This window comes from Chrysemys picta, chromosome 2 (assembly GCF_011386835.1).
Source record: "Chrysemys picta bellii isolate R12L10 chromosome 2, ASM1138683v2, whole genome shotgun sequence".
Lineage (NCBI taxonomy): Eukaryota > Metazoa > Chordata > Testudines > Emydidae > Chrysemys > Chrysemys picta.
The window spans coordinates 86338942-86357930 of NC_088792.1; the positions used below are offsets into that span (position 1 = coordinate 86338942).

Consider the following 18989-nt stretch of genomic DNA (forward strand, 5'->3'; position numbering starts at 1 on the left):
CCTCACTCCGCCTCGGAGCGAAGGACCTCCCGCCGAATTGCCGCCGCAGATCGCGATCGCGGCTTTTTTTTTTTTTTTTTTGGCTGCTTGGGGCGGCCAAAACCCTGGAGCCAGCCCTGTCAGTAAAGTCATGTTATTAAACAAACAAGCAAACAAACAGCAAGTAAATAAGCCTTTGGGAAGAAAGCAGGCTGAAGTGGAGATAGAGGAAACAAATTATGCAAAATGGACAGAATTGATAGAGAAATGAGAAAACAGCCAGACAGAGAACATGTGCAGGGGCACACTGATGACAGATGACAATCTTAGTTGCCAATACTGTGGGAAAGATATTCTCACTAGGATCGATTGCTTTTTAACTGTTTTAAGTACAAACTTATTTTCCTTCGACACCTTGTATGGCTGTCTTTTTTCCTATTTACATGTTACCATAAACTAATGATTCAAGCCAATACAAAGAAAACATCATCCTTGGTTTTAAAGCTACTCAAGTAGTTAGGACAAATCCTGAGGTCTTAGTCCTTACACAAGCAACTGCTGCTGAATGAAGTCAATGTAAGTTTGCCTGTAAAAATTTTTTTAGTAAAGACCTCAGAATGTGCCAGCCAGTATATATTGGCACAGTGAAACAGTTCAGAAGGTTGTTCAGAACAGAGGTGGTAAAATCAGCACACGCACATTATGTGGCCGCAGTTCTCTCATTCTGGTCTATGAACACCACCCGATTTAGTTTACTGCACAGAGTCCAGCGTCTTTGCTGAATCTGAAGATGTACAGCATGCTGTCAATGGAACTTGGGCATGAATCAGCACCTATTGACTTTAATGGGTGTTTTGCCAACTGACTTCAGTACCAGCAGGATTAGAGCCAACATATCTGGTCCAAAGAAGGGGATTCCTCCTGTATATCTATATGTGATGGAATATGGCCCAAGCAACACACACCCTGCTCAGCTGCTGTTATATGGATACATATTTTTGGATTATTAAAAATGAAGTCCAGCTAATTAATCCATGTGGGTACAGACAGAATCTGTATAACAGTGATGATAAGCTTGAATAAGTGAAATATTAATATATAAGGGCTAAGCACGACAGTACAATACTGTATTGGCTTTCGAAATAGGAAGGTAGTGAATTTCCTCACCTGAAACTCTGCATGATGAACCTGTGCTGCTGCTGTTGCTACCTGATCCTCCAGATCAGCTAGTTCCGATTCCGCTGTAAGACTGTTGATTTTGCGTGCTGCATCCTCTAATTCATTCAGCTGACCCTCTAACCCATACACAGTGCCTGCTGTCAGATACACCTAAGGATCCAAATCATGGTACAGAGTAAGTCAGATTTGTTTTTATTCATGGTGTAACTCAAAGAGACCATAGACTATTGGCAGAAAAGATGAAAGCCAAAAAAACCCCAAACCCCCCAAAATCTCTGCATGCACCACAGTTGTTATGAAATAGATCTGGTTGGAAATTTATTTTCCCCCTATGGAAAATTTCAACTTTTTGGTGACAAAGCAAAAATTGAAAACTTTAGACTGAAAATGAAAATTTTGAATTGGAAATGCCTCTATGGTGCCTCCTGTGAGTTGTATGTTTGGATACCTCATGACCCCATTTTTCATTATGTTCAAGGCTATCTAGCCTGCCTACATCTCCAATTATGCAACACAGTTTCCTCATTTGCCAAGCCACCATGGGGCACCACAGAAGTCCTGGCTGTGGTGGATCATGGGAGATGTAGTCTGGCTGGAGAATCCAGCCCCTAGAGGAGAATGGAGGCAGGAGGCAGCCAAACTACAACTCCCATGAGGCACTACAGTGGTGTTTTGAAATGGAAATATTTTCAGCCAAAAACTGAAAACATTTTAGTTTTCAGGTGTTCAGTTTTTTGATAAAAAGTTGAAATTTTAGCACAAATTGACAATTTAGTAAAAAGTTTTGTTTAAACCCCAATTTTCTGTCAAAAGCAGTTTAGATGGAAAACTTTCAACCAGCCCTACTATGAAATAACATTATCTATATATTTAATTTTAAAATAAAAATGCCTATACACAAAATCAAGGCAGTCTGACAATTAAAATTCCACATAGGAATAATTACTCAGCAGAATATCAGCACTTAGACCCAGTAAAATAAATTATCTTGATAATTAATCAAAGCAGCAGACTATACACCATCCCACAGCATCCAAAACTCAGATCTTCATCCCCCTCCACAAGCCTTCACAAATAGATAGGGTTTGCAGTGTATCTCGAAGGTCAACCAACTAAGCTATTTGGGTATAAAGTAGGAGGGGCAAATTCCATAGTTAAGGGGCCCTCTCAGAGAGCATTCTGTTAGCAGCTCCCTCTCTTCTGTAACATGGGAAGTCCCGGATCAAGTGTCCTTTTTGACCGCAGCAGTGGCAAGGGAGAAGGGAAGATTCTCAAGCAGGCCAGTCCCAATTCATGTCAAGCTTTATATCTTAAGTCTAATACCTTGCATTATACCTGGAGACCAAGAGGCAGGCAGTGCAGATCTCAGACAATGATGTCGTGTTCCCATCGAAACGCAACACTTGCTAAGCAGGTTGCCACATTTTGCACTAGCTTCAGTTTCTGAATGAGTCTCAGGGGCACCCCCAAGTACGGTGCATTAGCAGTCTGACCGTGGGGAGATAAAGTCATGGATAACTTGTCCTTAGTTATAAGATGTTTGGGATAAATAAATGTATCACTACAATTCTGTTAGAACTATTTTTTAAAACAATCTCTCCTGCACAGTAATCTCATCTAGGGAGAAACCACTAATAGACAGTTTATTTCCTATTCAGAGCGATTATTCACAATACATAGTGGTTTATTTACTTTCTTTCATCTTACTCAGAGAACAAAGTATGTTGTCTAGCTGTTGGGTTTTCTTGATCGGACACAGGCATCTACCACGTAGTGCTCTGCCTAAATGTCTGCCAGTCCACGTGACAATATTGTATCTTCTACCCATTCACTAAATAACCAGCACGCAATCCCAGCAGCACTGTTGCTGAACAGTGGAAGTAAACTAAAGAATGCTGCCAAGTATTTCAGCACCCCCGAATGATCACATTGTTACAAAAAAACCACAAGTGGAAAAACACGGTGCAGCTGGCTTCTGGGTCCCACAGCTGAGCACTGCGCACGCAGAGAGAAGAGCCTCCAGCAGAAACGACACTCCCCCTCACAGCAGCATCACTCCCTCACACACCACACAAGCTGCCCAACCCAGCAGCAACAGTACCAGCCGGTGTTCCAAATCCCACAACCCTTTAATACAGTTGGGTAGGATACAATTTTGGGGCCCTTTTGTGGGTTATCATGGACCAAAAGCGCTGGAGAACCACTACATTAGATATTATCATTTCCTAACTATTTGAACTAGATTGTGTTTTCCTTAAGTCAAAATCATTTTAACCCCCAAAATAAAAATAAATAGGACATCTTGAATTGGTTGCTATAGAGCAGTGGTTTTCAACCTTTTTTTCATTTGCGGAATCCTAAAACATTTCAAATGGAGGTGCGGACCCCTTTGGAAAACTTAGACATAGTCTGTGGACAGCGGAGGTCCACAGACCACAGGTTGAAAACCATTATTCTATGGTAACAACAATCTTTCATGGCCCCCTTAGACAGGGGTCCCCAACGCGGTGCCCGCTGGGGGGTCTAAAGTGTGCCCGCATACTGGCCAGGGGACGAGCATCCGCCAAAATGCCGCCGAGAAGCAGCGTCATCCAGATTTTCGGCAGCATTTTGGCGGCAACGCCTCTGGATGACGCTGCTTGTCGGTGGCATTTCGGCGCCGACACCTATTGATGTCACTGCTTGTCGGCGGCATTTTGGTGGATGCTTGTCCGCCACCACGGTCCTCCGTGGCTCATCGTCTGGCACCTGCCAGACGAAAAAGGTTGGGGACCACTGCCTTAGACATAGTCTGCGGACCCCCAAGGGTCTGTGGACCACAGGTTGAAAATCACAGTCTTAAGAGTATAAATCTATATTGTATTTTTTTTTACACATATGTGACTATGCTGACAAGCTAATACACTTTGTCTCGTACTAAGTGAATCTCCAAAATGACAAATTTTAGCATGGAGGATAAATCCTTTAATAAGGTGGTTTGCTGCAAAGAAGTGGCCTGCCTTGACATCTTGGTTGAAGCACTTAAGACTCAAAAGGATGACTAAAAGATGAAAATTCTGATTTAAACAAGAATTTCCATGCTTTAGTGGGTTTTAAAAAAGTTCTTTCATTTCAAAGCAATTTCTTTGTGGTGCAACATTTCCTGCACAGTAATTTTAGATTAAAAAGAGACTGTATGTCTATATCTATATCTGACTTCTTTTCTGCTAAATACATCCATGCAGCTCACAAGAGGAGAAAGAGGAAAAAGGAAATATTTAATCAGCAAATACTTCAGAAAGCTGAAGAAAAGATTCATTTAAATGTTTTGGCAAAGTACAATGTACAACTGGTTAAATTTTTCACAAGGAAAAAATGCTTACAGAAAACAGAACTGCTTGGAAAATAGAAAACATTTTTCACAAAGTTTTCCTAACTCCTCCACCCTCAACTTTTGTTGAAATTTAATTTCACTGCAGATTTTCCAGTCAGCTCTAATGGGGAGAGTTTCAATGTCACAGAGAGTAGACAGGCATCCAAACCCCATTCATTTTCAATAGGAGTTGGGCTAACTCCTCTTTGTGCCTTTGAAAATCTCCCACTAAATTATTTATCTATAAATTTAAATGTATGAGCCAAACTCAGCTATAAGTTAGCGTGTGCAGTTCCCACTGAAGCACATGTGAGGTTATTTGCACATATCCGGCAGAAAACTGTGCTCTTTTTTCTCCCCTTTGACTCATACACATAATTCCCAATAATTGTTAAGGAGAGTTACTTGTGTTGGATAAAATCCTGAAGTCTCTTCTCAGGCCCAGATCATGTGCAGAGGGAATCCTGTGTGTGCAGATCTGCTCCCAGCTGCACTTGAGGAGATGGAGCAGCTGACTTGGTGGCACCAGTCCTGGATTTGCAGATGGCTCTTCACAAGTCTGCACATGTATATATGAGGTGTGAAAACCTGGCCCATTGAAGCCAATGGAAGTTTCCATGGGCCAGGATTTTGCGTGGAGAGGGAAAGGATGGGCTGAGGCTGAGAGTGGGGATAATGTGCATCGTCCCCTCTTGCAGCCTGTATGGCTTTTGCAGGAAAATGAAATCAGGCTGAGGTTGTATGCCTCTCCTGTGGAGCCACTCTGTGCTGGGGAACCCATTAGAGGGCAATTCTGGGGAGTGTTGCAAGTGTGGGCAAGCTCTGGCACTGTGACTGGGGTTGTACTGCCACAGCGCAGGAAAGCCACAGCCGATGTGAATGCACAAGGCCCTGTGCCCCAATGGATCCCAAAGACCCATGTGGATCAGGGGGGACCTCTTGGAATTTAAGGATGGAGGTCACTGTTTATTCCTTGGTGGGTGGATAGGAAGCAAAAGAATGGGGAGGAAATCTTTTAAACTGGCCTCCTCTTCGGGCGCCTCTTGTGACCTGGGACAATCTGGCTTTCAGTTTTCACTCTGTTCTCATTCTCCCAGTCATTAGGGCTCCACACAGGCACAGGGGTCAGCCCACTAGAGCAGTGCTTCTCAAAGCTGGTCCATCGCTTGTTCAGGGAAAGCCCCTGGCGGTCGCAGCCTCCATTGGCCTGGAGTGGCGAACCGCGGCCAGTGGGAGCCACGATCGGCCGAACCTGCAGACGCGGCAGGTAAACAAACCGGCCCGGCCCGGCAGGGGCTTTCCCTGCACAAGTGGCAGCCCGACTTTGAGAAGCACTGCACTAGAGGATCCCAGTGCAGAATTAAGGCTTAAATCATTAAATATTTCAAGTGACTAAAACATCTACATTTCCTGACACTCTAAACTTGTTACTTCATTACACTGATTAATGCACTATAAAATCAATTGGACACTGGCAGGAAACTGATTTAAGTAGGCATCTCTGTTACACATGCTGTAGTTTAGTTTAATTTTCTGGCACCCTTTCAAATGTGTTCAAACTAAGAAGTATGATGGGGGGAAATTCACGAAAAGCAAACATGAGGCTCTTTACACCACTGAGGTTCCAGGGTTGGGCTGCACAGGGGGAGCAACTACACAAGGGCCTGATTCACGCCAACCTCAACACATAGGATGGGGGTATGTCTGCACTGTGGTTGGAAGCAAGCCTCATACTTGCGGTAGCGCAGCTTGAGCCAGTAGAAGTTGAGCTAGTGCACTCATAATAGCAATATGGACCTTCTGGCTCGCACTGGAGCTTGGGCTCTGAAACCTAGGGGGTTGCAGAACCTCTGCCTGAGCCGGAATGTCCACACAGCTATTTTGGTGCACTATCGTGGCTCTGCTAACCCAAATCTGTATACCCAGGCTGCGAAGCTCACTCCCAGCTGCAGTGTAGACATATTCATAGATGGCAGCAGTTGCAGCAAGGTGGGGAACCAGTCAGGGGAATGGGTCATGGGATCTGGGGAGCTCAATATCCTTTGCAAGTGATGCTAATGGGCAGCAGCCACTATTTCAGATCATTGGCAAGAATAGCAGTTACGGGGAATGGAGTAAAACACCAGAGCCCTGATGGCTGGGTCCCAGACCAGAAAGTGGGTGGCAGATTTAACTTTTAGTCCAGATTTATTTTTATTATTTGTATTATCAGGACACCGAGTCCCAACCCTGGATCAGGATCCCATTGTGTTAGGTGCTGTATGAAAATATAGCAAAAAGACAGTGCCTGCCCCAAAGAACTTACACTCTAATGTGGAGGAAGTGAATTCACCCACTGCGAGGAGCTTCTTTCTTTATGGGTTTTCAGACAGAGTAAAACAGGTGTCTATTTGCTTTAATTGTTATAATGGGATAGTTGGGATTCCTATTACACTTTAAAATTCACTTAAGAAGAGAAAATACAGTAGTTTAAATATCAGCTAAGACAGACTTAGGAGAAGATCGAGAGGCATGAAAAAACTATTATTCCATTCAGGATACACCAGAACATTTAGTTAATGACGACTTACAAATAGCTAAATTCTTCCTTTGGGTGACGATGGGTAGCACCTGCTCATTCAAAAGGGCAGAGGAATTTGATTCTTCTGAGGAAATGGCTTTTTCGGTATTTTTTAGGACTAATGTATGGTTTTCCAGTCTGCTCTATGTAATGGGGGCAGTACATAGCTGCACCACCCCAAAAGCAGTGCCGGAGTGCCACAGCTGTCCATTTCCCCTTACTCCAGGTCCTTCTCAGATCAGACTGGTGTGTTGGGAGTGGAGGTGGAGTCAAGGCTACTCTTACTCCTTGCCTGCCTACATAGGTTCCTGCTTACTCTTTGTACCCTGACTTGATGTCCCAGGCGGTTGTTTGGGGAAATAGAGGTATTTTGCTTCCCAGTAAGCCACTCCAAGGTTGTATACATCAGGTCACCACTTGACTTTAAGGGATTAAGTTTCTTTTTAGAGTAAGATAATTTTACACCACTATAAAACCCAACAGATATTCAGTTTGTTCCTATTATAATGAATGTTTCCCAAACTGAATTAAAAAAAATAAATAAAAAATAGCTGATGATTCTTTCAAAACAAGTTTGTTCTTTTTAAAGCAGAAAATTAATACTAAAACTCAACATGCTATTGCTTAGGTCAAAACATACCACATGCCACTTTTTTTCCCCTAAAGAAGACAATTTGCTATATTTGACATTGATATCGTACTCTTACATTTTCTTCCAAGGTGGTGAGCTGCTCATCGAGTCTGATAGGGTCTGTACCTAATGGAAATGCCCCTCTCCCTCTGTCATGAGTATCTGCTGGGAAATCACAGGGACCGGTGGATTCTGCGATCAGTTCCTCTGTGGCATTGATGACTTTTAGGACCTCTGTAGATATGTTGCAGAGAGAGACAGCAGAGTACTTCTGTTTTGTTACAAGAGTAGATAGGGATAAACAACAGCATTATGTTAGGATGGAGATATAATTATGGCAAGAGTCTCTTATCTGTAGCTTTACTTTAAACATGCCTTCTAAAAGAATACCTAGGTGGTTCATATGAACAAAGAGGTTAACGTTAAGCCATGTACTTTAAATAGTCAAACACACATGCAAAATAACTCTTCCTAGGTTAGGGCTCAAATGACAAGGACCAAACTCTATCCCCAAATGTGAACACCACATATCATTCCCTTTGAAATCACTGGGAGCTGAATGCACCTATTTGGTGGCAGAATTTATAATCAGATTTTAAAAACTTGCCCCCACACAGGTTAGGTACCTGCAAATAAGTGGAATCATTAATTTCTGGGCCCAAAGGAGGATATATAAACATCTATCTTACTGTACCCACAAATGAGGAAGTGCCATCTTCATTTGACTATAAAAATAATAGCTTTCTAGGAGCTTAAAAAACAACAAGGAGTCTGGTGGCACCTTAAAGACTAACAGATTTATTTGGGCATAAGCTTTCGTGGGTAAAAACCTCACTTCTTCAGATGCATAGAGAAGCTTTTCTAGGAGCTGTTCCTCAATTATTTGTCAGCCTCCCAAAAAAGAGGCTAAATTAAGGACACTTTAAAAATCAGCATCAAAATGTTTGTCTGCTTCTTATATTTACTAACTAAATTACTTTAACTAACATGGAAAATTGTGTATCCTCTCCAACCCTGTTCTACTGAGTCCTGTTTGCACATTCAATGGACCTTATTCTGATTAGTCTTACATTGTTTTAGACCAGTGTAACTTTGACAACAATAAAGTTACACATGATTTACACCAGGATGAGAGGATAATTAGGACTAGTGAGGACAGGACTAAATCTGATATTGTAAATGCATAGGGCTTGATCTAAAGTTCACTGAACTAAATGCAGATACTCCCACTGACTTCACATGGAGGCACATGGGAATACTTCAGTGCAACTACTCACAGGAGTAAGTGTTTGAAGGGTCAGCCCTTAAATGTAATTATTAATTCCCAATCCTGCAAACATTACGCATGTGTGTTATGGGACTCCTCGTGTTTAAATTTACCCACATGCAAAGTGTCTGTAGGATAAGAACTAAGGACGGTTAGATAGTGGAAGTATTTAATCCATTGACTTTACATATATTAATGTGTTTACATGACTATCATTTATTAAAAATAAGTCACATTAAACTTGCACATTCAATGGGGAACAGCAGAAATAATTTTCTTTTGTTTTCTGCAAACTCTGGTGCATTTATGTTACAGTAACTCTTACGTTATTTCTTTTTTGCTAAATTAGCTGTACATTTTTTTTTAAAAGCACACTTATCTACATGTCAGATGAGGCCAGTATTGAAAACTTGCTTTTTTTTCAGACCATGTTTGGATTCATCCCTTGTACACATACATTAGGTCAGCTTTAGTTCTGTTATTCAGTTAAATTACAAGGAAAAATTAGAGGCCTGAGATTAAAGAGAAAGAGAACAAAAGCAAAGCCAGTTTGTTAACGGGTCACAGGTTGGCAGGTTGGCAGGGAGGCGAGAGAGTCATTAACAGGCAGGATAAAGGACACTCTGTACAGAGCGGAAATACTTGAATCACAAAGAGTTACCTGCATCTCTCTTAAGATTCTAGTGTTTTTTCCATTTATTTTTGGAAGTGCCAATTAGGTTAAAATAGATCAATAATACTATAGGACGGAGGAGGAAATCAATGTTACTTTGCTTTTATTATTTGCCTTCACAAGCATCTTTTCTTGTTCTATCCTATTAATTAAGACAAAAAAAGTATTCTGGATAGATGTCTTGAATTTTCTTCAAAGTATACAGCATTGACATATGTTCCAAGGAATTGCAGATCTGAATTCAGTGTTTATTTTTTCATGAAATCTGTAGCACTTACTGCTATTATGGATCATTTATAAAATTCCAGCTCTTTCGAGTTTTTCAGTCTAAGTTGCTGAGAGCATGTCTACATGGGGTGATAGTGACCAGAACAGCTATTCTGCAATAGCTCTTCTGGAATAGCTCCCTGTGTGGCCACTATTATAAGTTATAATACACTATTCACAGGCGCCGACTTTCCAAAGTGTGTGGGGGGTGCTCGACCCCCAGCTCTACCCCAGACCCCACCACCAACTCCCCGCCCCACCTCTTCCTGCCCAGTTCCGCCCCTCCCCCAAGTGCAGTGTGTCCTCTGCTCCTCCCCCTCCCTCCCTCCCTCCCTCCCAGCACACCGCCAAACAGCTGATTGCGGTGGGTGGGAGGTGCGGGGATGAAGTGGGAGGTGCTGATCGGCGGGGCCCGCTGGTGGGCGGGAGGCCATGCGGGGAGTGAGGGAGAGCTGATAAGGGGGCTGCCAGTATGTGCTGAGTGCCCACCATTTTTTCCCCGTGGGTGCTCCAGCCCCGGAGCACCCATGGAGTCGGCGCCTATGACACTATTACATAATTATAATAAAACCGCCTTTTTCTGATGTAGCTTAATCTGTTTCCAAAGTGTATTGAGCTAAATTGGAAAAAGGCATTCTTATTGTGGAATAAGAGTATCCAAGACAGGCCCTAAGAAATCAAGATTCGAAGCAAAGCACTACTTGTTCAGTACATTACTGACCAGAAAAAAAAGTTAAAGGAAAGATAATTATTTTAGGATTTTCTACACTTCTGAGGAAAGTTTTTAATGGCAGCTGTAGTACTGCTCCTTTTAAAATCTGCCCCAAAATCAGTATATCCAAAGCAGCAACAAATCCTGGAAACTGGCTTGAAAATAGTACTAAACGTTTAGGATGTGTGACAGAGTCTGTGAATGTATCTTGAGAATACAGTAGTTGGACAGGAGTAATAGATTCCATGACTTCCTATTTTTCTCTGAAGGTCCTGGAGAATCTACTCATGCCGTATAAGAATGCTGCAATGTTTGATTCCAAAGAAATGATTACATGTAAACAAAAATTGGTTTCCCTTTAAATTAAAATATTTCTGATTATTACATTTGCTAAAAATTTTCCAAAACAATAATTAAATTCAGTCTAAACTTCCTGAAAATGTCCCAGTGAAGGGCATTTACAACTCACCTTTCTCCTGGCCTGCATTTTGAAGAAAATTGATGGTAAGGTTTAATAACTGCCAAACAGAGACATCACAACCAAATTTTAGGAAGTTTAGGATCCCCTGTGAGCTATTAGGCCCATACTGGAAATGCTCCCTGCTTGATCACATTTTTCCTCCATTTTTGGAGCATCTACAGAGCTGGTCAAAATGATTCCAGTTTCAAAATTTCAAATGTCCAAAATCGGGGTTGGGACGTGGTGGGCAAACGCCCAGAAAATTCTTCTGTGAAAATGGGGCATGACTTTTTATTCCTAGTTTTTTGACCTGCTGTTATGTATGAAAAGGCGTTTCTGGGGCTTTCTCCAGGCAGCTGCAGGAGGTGGGCATCAGGAGGTAGCCCAACAGCTCTGATTGTGAGGCAGCAGGAAACTCTGCAGGGCTCCCTGGAGCTGGTAGGGACTGTAGCTGGGAAGAGTGGAAGGCAACTCTAAATCTCATGTTAATGAGGGTCAAGTCACACATGAGTATCCCTCCCCCACCAAAATATTAATAAGGGAAGAGAAACCCCTAAGATCCAGAGATAAACAGACAAGGGATTCAGGGTGCCTCACCTCTCTAGAGATCTACCTGCCTGGGATTGCTGATCGTGGATGCTAACAACTCTATCTATCACTCTCTTTAAAACATCTCTGTATGAGAGGGAGTCAAAACAAGAGGGAGCAGGGAGGGCAAAGTCCTATTTTAATTAATGGTGCAGATATCCTATCAATTTTGATGGGACCACATCTACAAGAAAGAAAAAATAATCATAACATTACAGCTCACACAATGATGCTATTATCAGTGAGGGCCATTTACTGTCCTCAACCAGTAGAAGAAACAGTGATGTCAATGGGAGTTCCATTCATGGGCTGTGTAATGACAATATTATTCTCAAGCTAGCCGCACAGTGTATTATGGAAACGTCATTCAAAGTTCCATCGTTAAGGTTGCATTAAAGTTTGCACTTGAAGCAGGGATTCAATCTCTTTTGTTTAACATATATATGAAGAGTATAGAGTATCCTCCTTAAAATTACAGTACTTCCCTTTGGACACAGAACAAATATCCTGATTATTAAGGAAGCTGACAGGAGCAGCAGCTGCTTGGTGAAGGCCTTGATCCTGCAAACATCTGAGCATGTGCTACACTTGAAAACATGTGAGTAGTCTCACTGAAATCAATAGGAGTAGTAATATATGTAAAAGAAAGCACATTCATATGAGTTTTTACAGGACCAAGGCCTGACACTGCTGATCTCATAAAGCCTGATCCAAAGGCCACTGAAGTCAAGGAGTGTCTTTACATTGGCTTCACTGGGTTTGGATCATGCCTTCATAGACTGTAAGCTTTTAGGGGCAGGGACCATATCTTCATATGTGTTTGTAAAGTGCCTAGCAATCTAGACTCAATCCTGATCTGGGGATTTCTAGGCACTAATGTGATAACAGACTATTCACTAACATCAGGACAAGAAAGGCTATAGTTTATAACATGACATTTACACATGGCTGAGGATTTTACTAAGTAAGAGAAAGATGTCTGAGCAGTACATGGAATCCTCAAACACCGCATGATCCCTGGACACACTGGGCCAGATCCTCAATGGAGCTACACTGATTTACACCAGCAGAGGAGCTGACTGCAATCACCAATGTCTATACTAAGAGTGAATATTTTAGGGGTACCTATGAGATTCGTTTCCTTTGTAAAAAAAATATTGAAAAGCTATGGGACACAATAACAATCTCCTAAAATTCATAGACACATACCCAGCCTCGGCATGTTTGTAGGTGGACATTTCAAACTGATAAAATGCTCTCTTGGCGGACATTTATTATATGCCTCATTCATTGTGCCACTGGAAGAAGGGTCATCATTACCTCCTACAGGTGATTCAAAGACAGCCATCACACCATGATAAAGTCTCACACATCTGCCTTGTCTCATAGTCAAATAACTAATACGGATGAGCCAGACATGTAGGCAATCTGTATTACAAATCTATAGCGCAGAACAACTAACCACAACCAAGATTTGGAAGCACTGGGCCAGATTCTGATCTCAGCTATACTGGTATAAATCTGGAGTAACACCACTGATTTCAACAGAGTCAATGGAATTACTCTGAAATTTAACATCTGTACTTGAAATCAGAATCTGCTCCATTGAGTTTGAGATAACTTAAGACAATGGGAGCAGGGGGGGAAATTACAGGCCTTGAATATGTTCTTTTGCTGTAATTAATGTCCACATTTACAATCCTGCAACTCTTTATTGTGTTTTTAAATTGATACCAACGGCACTCAGAGCCCTGGATGGATGTTCATTGGTGAGGAGTTTTAAATCTAATGAAATAACACAATCTATATAAAGAAAACAATAGAATCAGCATCTAATTCTTAGGCCATTTTTCATCCTTCTTTCAATCTGGAACAACAGACACAGAAAAGGCTCCCTGTATATTATATACAATTTTTCAATAGGGTAGGCAGCTCTTGCTAAGTTTTAATCATTTTTCTTTCTCCTGTACTGTGCATTGTTTTGTTCTAAAGGTCTGCTCCAGTTAGATGGTGTCTCAATTTATTCACAAAATGTGTGCTATGGGGTGGGAAATTGTCACATAGTAGAGGCAGGCGCTAGGGACATCAGGGAGCACATGCAGCTATAACAGAAATGCTTTATTAGAAATAACCAGGAGTGACACTGATAAACAACACTACTTCTGGGTGTAATGTGACTTACGGTATTAACCCTTCAAGTACTTTCCAGCAAATTTCAACTCTGAGCTTCAGACGCGCCCTTCTTGAACTTTGACCACTTCTAATACATGTTAATATCAAAAAGAAAATGTGGTCTAACTATAATCTTGAACTCAGAGGTGCTGACTTCCCCAGTTCCTGGGGGGTACTCGACCCCTGCTCCGCCCCAAACCCTGCCCCACCCCACCCCTGCCCCCAACCCCCACCCTGCCTCTTTCTGCTCCCGCACCACCTCTTCCTGGCCCTGCCCCTTCCCTCCTCCCCAGCGCCTCCTGCACGCCGCTGAACAGCTGATTGTGGTGGGCAGGAGGCACTGGGAGGGAGGGAGAAGAGCTGATGGGGGGCTGCCGGTGGATGCTGAGCACCCACTATTTTTTTTCCTGTGTGTGCTGCAGCCCCGGAGCACCCATGGAGTCGGCACCTATGCTTTAACTAGAGGGCAAAGTAAATACCTGAACCTCTGAGCCTGCTGAGAGGATTATTCTATGCCAAAGACATTTGACTCTCTAGTAATACTCTGAAATTCTCTCTTCTCTGGCTCTTCATGTTTTCTTTTCCTTGGCTTTAGCCTTGGCCTTTTCCTCATTCTTCTCTTTCACTTTCTACTGGTCATTTTAGACTTGGGGCCTTTTTGCTGCTCTTTTTTTAAAACTTGGGATTTGTCCTCTTTCAATCCTTGGGTTTCAGGCTTCTTCTTTTAATTCTTTTTTCCCCCCTTCATTTTTGTCTGATTTTGCCTTGCTTTCTCTGTCCTCTAGATCTGTAACGGCTCTTCTCTCATCATCAGGCTTATCACAGAAATCACCAACGGCAGCTCTAAAGCTCTCATTACAACTTTGGTCATTTACCACATGACTCCTGGGTCTGTGGAAAGGAAGCTCAATTTTCCTGACCTCAGTAACCGCAGTTTGCAAACTCTTCAGCAAGCCAGATTTTTAAAACCCCAGAGGGGGATGAAAATTATTGCCTGGAGCTTCCAATTTGTGTCTAGCCAATGAGTTACCTCAGCTTTCATTTGCCACAAAGTTCCATGCTTTTCAGGTTTCAGTCTGTTTGGTTAGCGTCAAAGGTCTCAAGTTTATGTGGCGATCTTTTAAATTTGTTGCTGTCTCCTCTACGGAGCTACCATCATAATCATAAGTAAACTGCTCCTCACTAGGCTATGACAGCAGAGATGATGGGATATCATGGTCAGTCCTGCCTCAAAGAGACATGGTCTGTCTTGCCTTATCTACTGTGAACAATTCTCCAAATTATATCTCCTCCCCTTTTTCTGTCCCCCTCCTCTCTGCCAAACTGTAGATTGCTTTCCATTTACAAGACAGTTTATGTTGGAAGAGGCTTTCACCTTGCTTTCTTTCCTCTCCCTCCCCTAACTAATCAGGACAGTTAGAATGCTATCAAAACATACAATCTTGACCTTTCTTTTTAGAAGTGCGACACTGTGAAATTCTGTAGCACAGCATTGGCTTCCTAGGTGAAAGCTAATAACTAATGGAAACAAAACAGCGGTACCACCACAAACGTATCATTAGGACAAAAAATTAAGACAAAACCAAAACAGTGCCACGATCGGGACAGCTGTGAGCCAGCAAGCATGCAAGTCCTCACTTATGTTCCAGGTGAGGAACATAAGTGTACCAGGACAGCTCTGTATCAGGTTTTCTCGTCCAGAACTTACATACATTCAGGACATCTCCATGCCAGGATTCCTTCTCCTGAACTTAAGTACATGACGATCGATGGCTCTTAACGTGCTGTGCATTATTTTCACTAATTTTTTTTCCTTGTTTTCCTTATATTTTGACCCAGCTGCTAGTATTTGTTCACTTTGCTACCATACTGTCACTGTCAGAGGTGAGGGCACAATCTTCAGCCTCCCATACAAACATCTCTTCTTCAACCAACATCACCGCTGTGATTTGCGATACAACTGAGGAAATTTCACATCAACATTATGCTCAAGAAAGGGACAAAGAAAGAAAGTTTCCATCACTAATGGCCCTGACAGTATTGATCAGATTCTTCATCACTGTTAGCGCAAACATTACCAGCTTCATTCTCAAGTTGCTTTATCACGCTCTCTGCAGTGTGGCTGTTTGATGAATATCTGTCGTCTTAATTTATGGAGAAGGAAAAGTTTTATTTCATAGGATGTGTAACTCCCTTGGGATTTAGAGAGCATGGCCCCTTTAAAACCTTGTCCTGAGGCAGGGGAAGTGCTGTTTTTGCCAGGGGGAAGGGAATATAAAGAGGGAGAGTTGACAGGATGTGTGTGTCTGAAGTTCCAGACAAGAGGGCCTACAGGGAGCAGGCCCTCACACAGGGAAGTAGTAAAGAACTAGCCCAAAGCCGGGGAGGGACAGAGCGGCCAACCAGGGATATCCCAGGACAGGAGCCAGGAAAAAGCACTGGGCCAGGGAGGAATCACCAGAGAAGGACAAAGTGGAGCCAGATCCAGTATCACTGCCACCCAGAGCTATATGGAACCGTGAGTATTGAGGCTTGTGACTTTGCATTGGGAATATGGAGGGAGGTTGTAGCCAGTTGAGTGAAGAGGTTGTCGCTCTGTGTAGGTTTGCAGAGAGCGGCAGAAAAGGGCACCGGAGGGGTTTGTTGGGGAAAGTTTACTGGCGCTGAAGATGACCAGGAGCACCCAAGACTCACTGCCAGACTGGAACTCTGCCCAGCAATCCTGAACTCTGGGTCTGGACGCATTGCTTGGCATCTACCCTTATATTTTGTGGTACCACCGGTCACGTGGGTCCTCGTGTTGGATGTAACCTTGTTTTATTGCTCCCCCATCTTCTTTCCCTGTTCATATTTCCCTTTCCTATACTCATTGTACTGATCCGACGTGTTTATTCCAGGGTGTTTGGAACAGGTGCTTCTGGGGTAAAAGTGAGTTTCCCTGTTGCACTCATGCATGTGCGTCTCCTTGGCTGGAGATGCCAGCAAAGTGCACTCCATCTTGGTCATAAGGACGTAATATTACATGGGGTCATAGATTCCAAGGCCAGAAGGGACCAGAGTGATCATCCTAGTTAGACTTTATACATAACTCAGGCCACAGAACTTCCTCAAAATAATTCCTAGAGCAGATCTTTTGAAAAACATCCAATCTTGATTTTAAAATTGCCAGTTAATGATAATCCACCACAATGGTTCCAATGGTTAATTACACTTACTGTTACCCTTATTTCCTGTCTGAATTTGTCTACCTTCAAATTCCAGACACTGGATCGCATTATACTGTTCTCTGATAGACTGAAGAGCCCATTAGCAAATATTTGTTCCCCGCATAGATACTTATAAACTCTGATAATCACCCCAGATTCTTCTCTTTGTTAAGTGAAACAGATTGAGCTCCTGGAGTCTATCACTATTAGGCAGGTTTTCTAATCCTTTAATAATTCTCGTGGCTCGTCTCTGAACCCTCTCCAATTTATCAACATCCTTCTTGAATTGTGGGCACCAGAACCGGACACAATATTCCAGCCGTGATCACACTAGTGCCAAATACAGAGATAAAATAACCTCTCTGCTCATACTCAAAATTCCTCTGATTATGCATCCAAAGAACACATTAGCCATTTTGGCCATGGAGACACACTGACAGCTCACGTTCAGCTGATTATCTACCATGACCCCCAAATCTTTTTCAGAGTCACTGTTTCCCAGGATAGAGTCCCCCCATCCTGTAAGTATGGCCTGTATTCTTTGTGCTTAGAGGTATACCTTTACATTTAGCTGTACTAAAACACACTGTTTGCTTGTTCCCAGCTTACCATGCAATCCAGGTTGCTCCCTGTCAGTGACCTGTCCTCCTCATTATTTACCATACCTGCAATTTTTGTGTCATCTGTAAACTTTATCTCTTATGATTCTATGTTTCTTCCAGATCATTGGGAAAATGTTAAACAGCATAGGGCCAAGAGCCAATTTCTGGAGGCCCCCACTAGAAACACACTTGCTCAATGATGATTCCAAGTTTACAATTGCATTTTGAGACCTATCAGTTTACCAGTTTTTAATCCATTTAACAATGTGCCGTGTTAATTTTATATCATTCTAGTTTTTTTTTAATCAAAATGTTGTGTGGTACCAAGTCGAAGTACATTTCATCAACACTACTGCCTTTATCAACCAAACTTGTAATCGCATCAAAAAAAGATATCAAGTTAGTTTGACAGGATCTATTTTCCATATACCTGAGTCACCTGCTGAGAGCAGTAAGATTCACTCCAGCTTTTACACAAAAATGTGTGGAGCTCATTCCAGAGCCTGACCAGATCCCCAAGAAAGATCTATCTTCTGCACAGATGAGCTTTGCCTTTGTGGTGGATAGCTCCACTGTGTTCGAGGAACAGAGCTGTTCACCATAGTCTTCATCTGGAGCTTCAGGTGATCTTTGAGGTATCCTGGGCCCAGATCATTTTGTGCCATGAAGAGAAACATAGAAATCTTGAATTTGACTGAATAGTCTATGGGAAGCCAATGTGGAGTGCAGAGGTGTGACGTGCTCACGGTAGTCTTTGCTGTTCAATGGATGCACTGCCACCCAAGTGTGAAAATTCTGGCCTTGTTTTAGCATCAGTAACTTCTTCACCAAGGAAAGCTGAACACTCATTTAGCAGCAGAAGACAATTATCTTTGATAATGTTCTATTCCACGGATATTCTCCAACATACAGTAAAGTTAGAGAAACTTTAGTCTTCCTTTTGAACTGTGCCCATACTTCTCTGTATTGGAATTTATTTTTTTGTAATGAAATTAAATCACTTTCCCAATATAAACACTGAAGCTACTACTAATTAGAACTAACACATTGTTTCTGGAAATCAACTTGCCACAAAATAAGGAGGAAGGTTATTTTCTCCAAATGAAATATTCTGCCCCAAATTATAAATACAATCTTTTAAAAATCTCATAAAATACAGGGCACACAAGATTCCATAGCTATCTAAAAATGAGCACAAATTTATAAATATTGAATATATGGAATGAAAAGATAAGAAATATCTTCTGTGATTTTTACTAAAGGAAGCCAGAAAAATGGTAGTTCAAATGGATTAACAAAATAAGTGTATAAAACAGGATGAAAAGAAAAGGCTGAGGGGTT

At 42.1% G+C, this 18989-nt stretch overlaps 1 protein-coding gene across 12 annotated transcripts in view; it reads right to left on the minus strand.

The window, feature by feature from the left end:
- Positions 1 to 18989, minus strand: part of MYRIP (myosin VIIA and Rab interacting protein) — a 373571-nt gene that overhangs the window by 5874 nt on the left and 348708 nt on the right. For all 12 annotated transcript variants that reach the window (XM_065587122.1, XM_065587126.1, XM_065587123.1 and 9 more), the window contains 2 exons: positions 7778 to 7972; positions 1147 to 1308 (listed from right to left, as the gene is read on the minus strand). In XM_065587122.1, coding sequence (XP_065443194.1) covers positions 1147 to 1308; positions 7778 to 7972 — 357 coding nt within the window. The remainder of the gene's footprint in view (positions 1 to 1146; positions 1309 to 7777; positions 7973 to 18989) is intronic.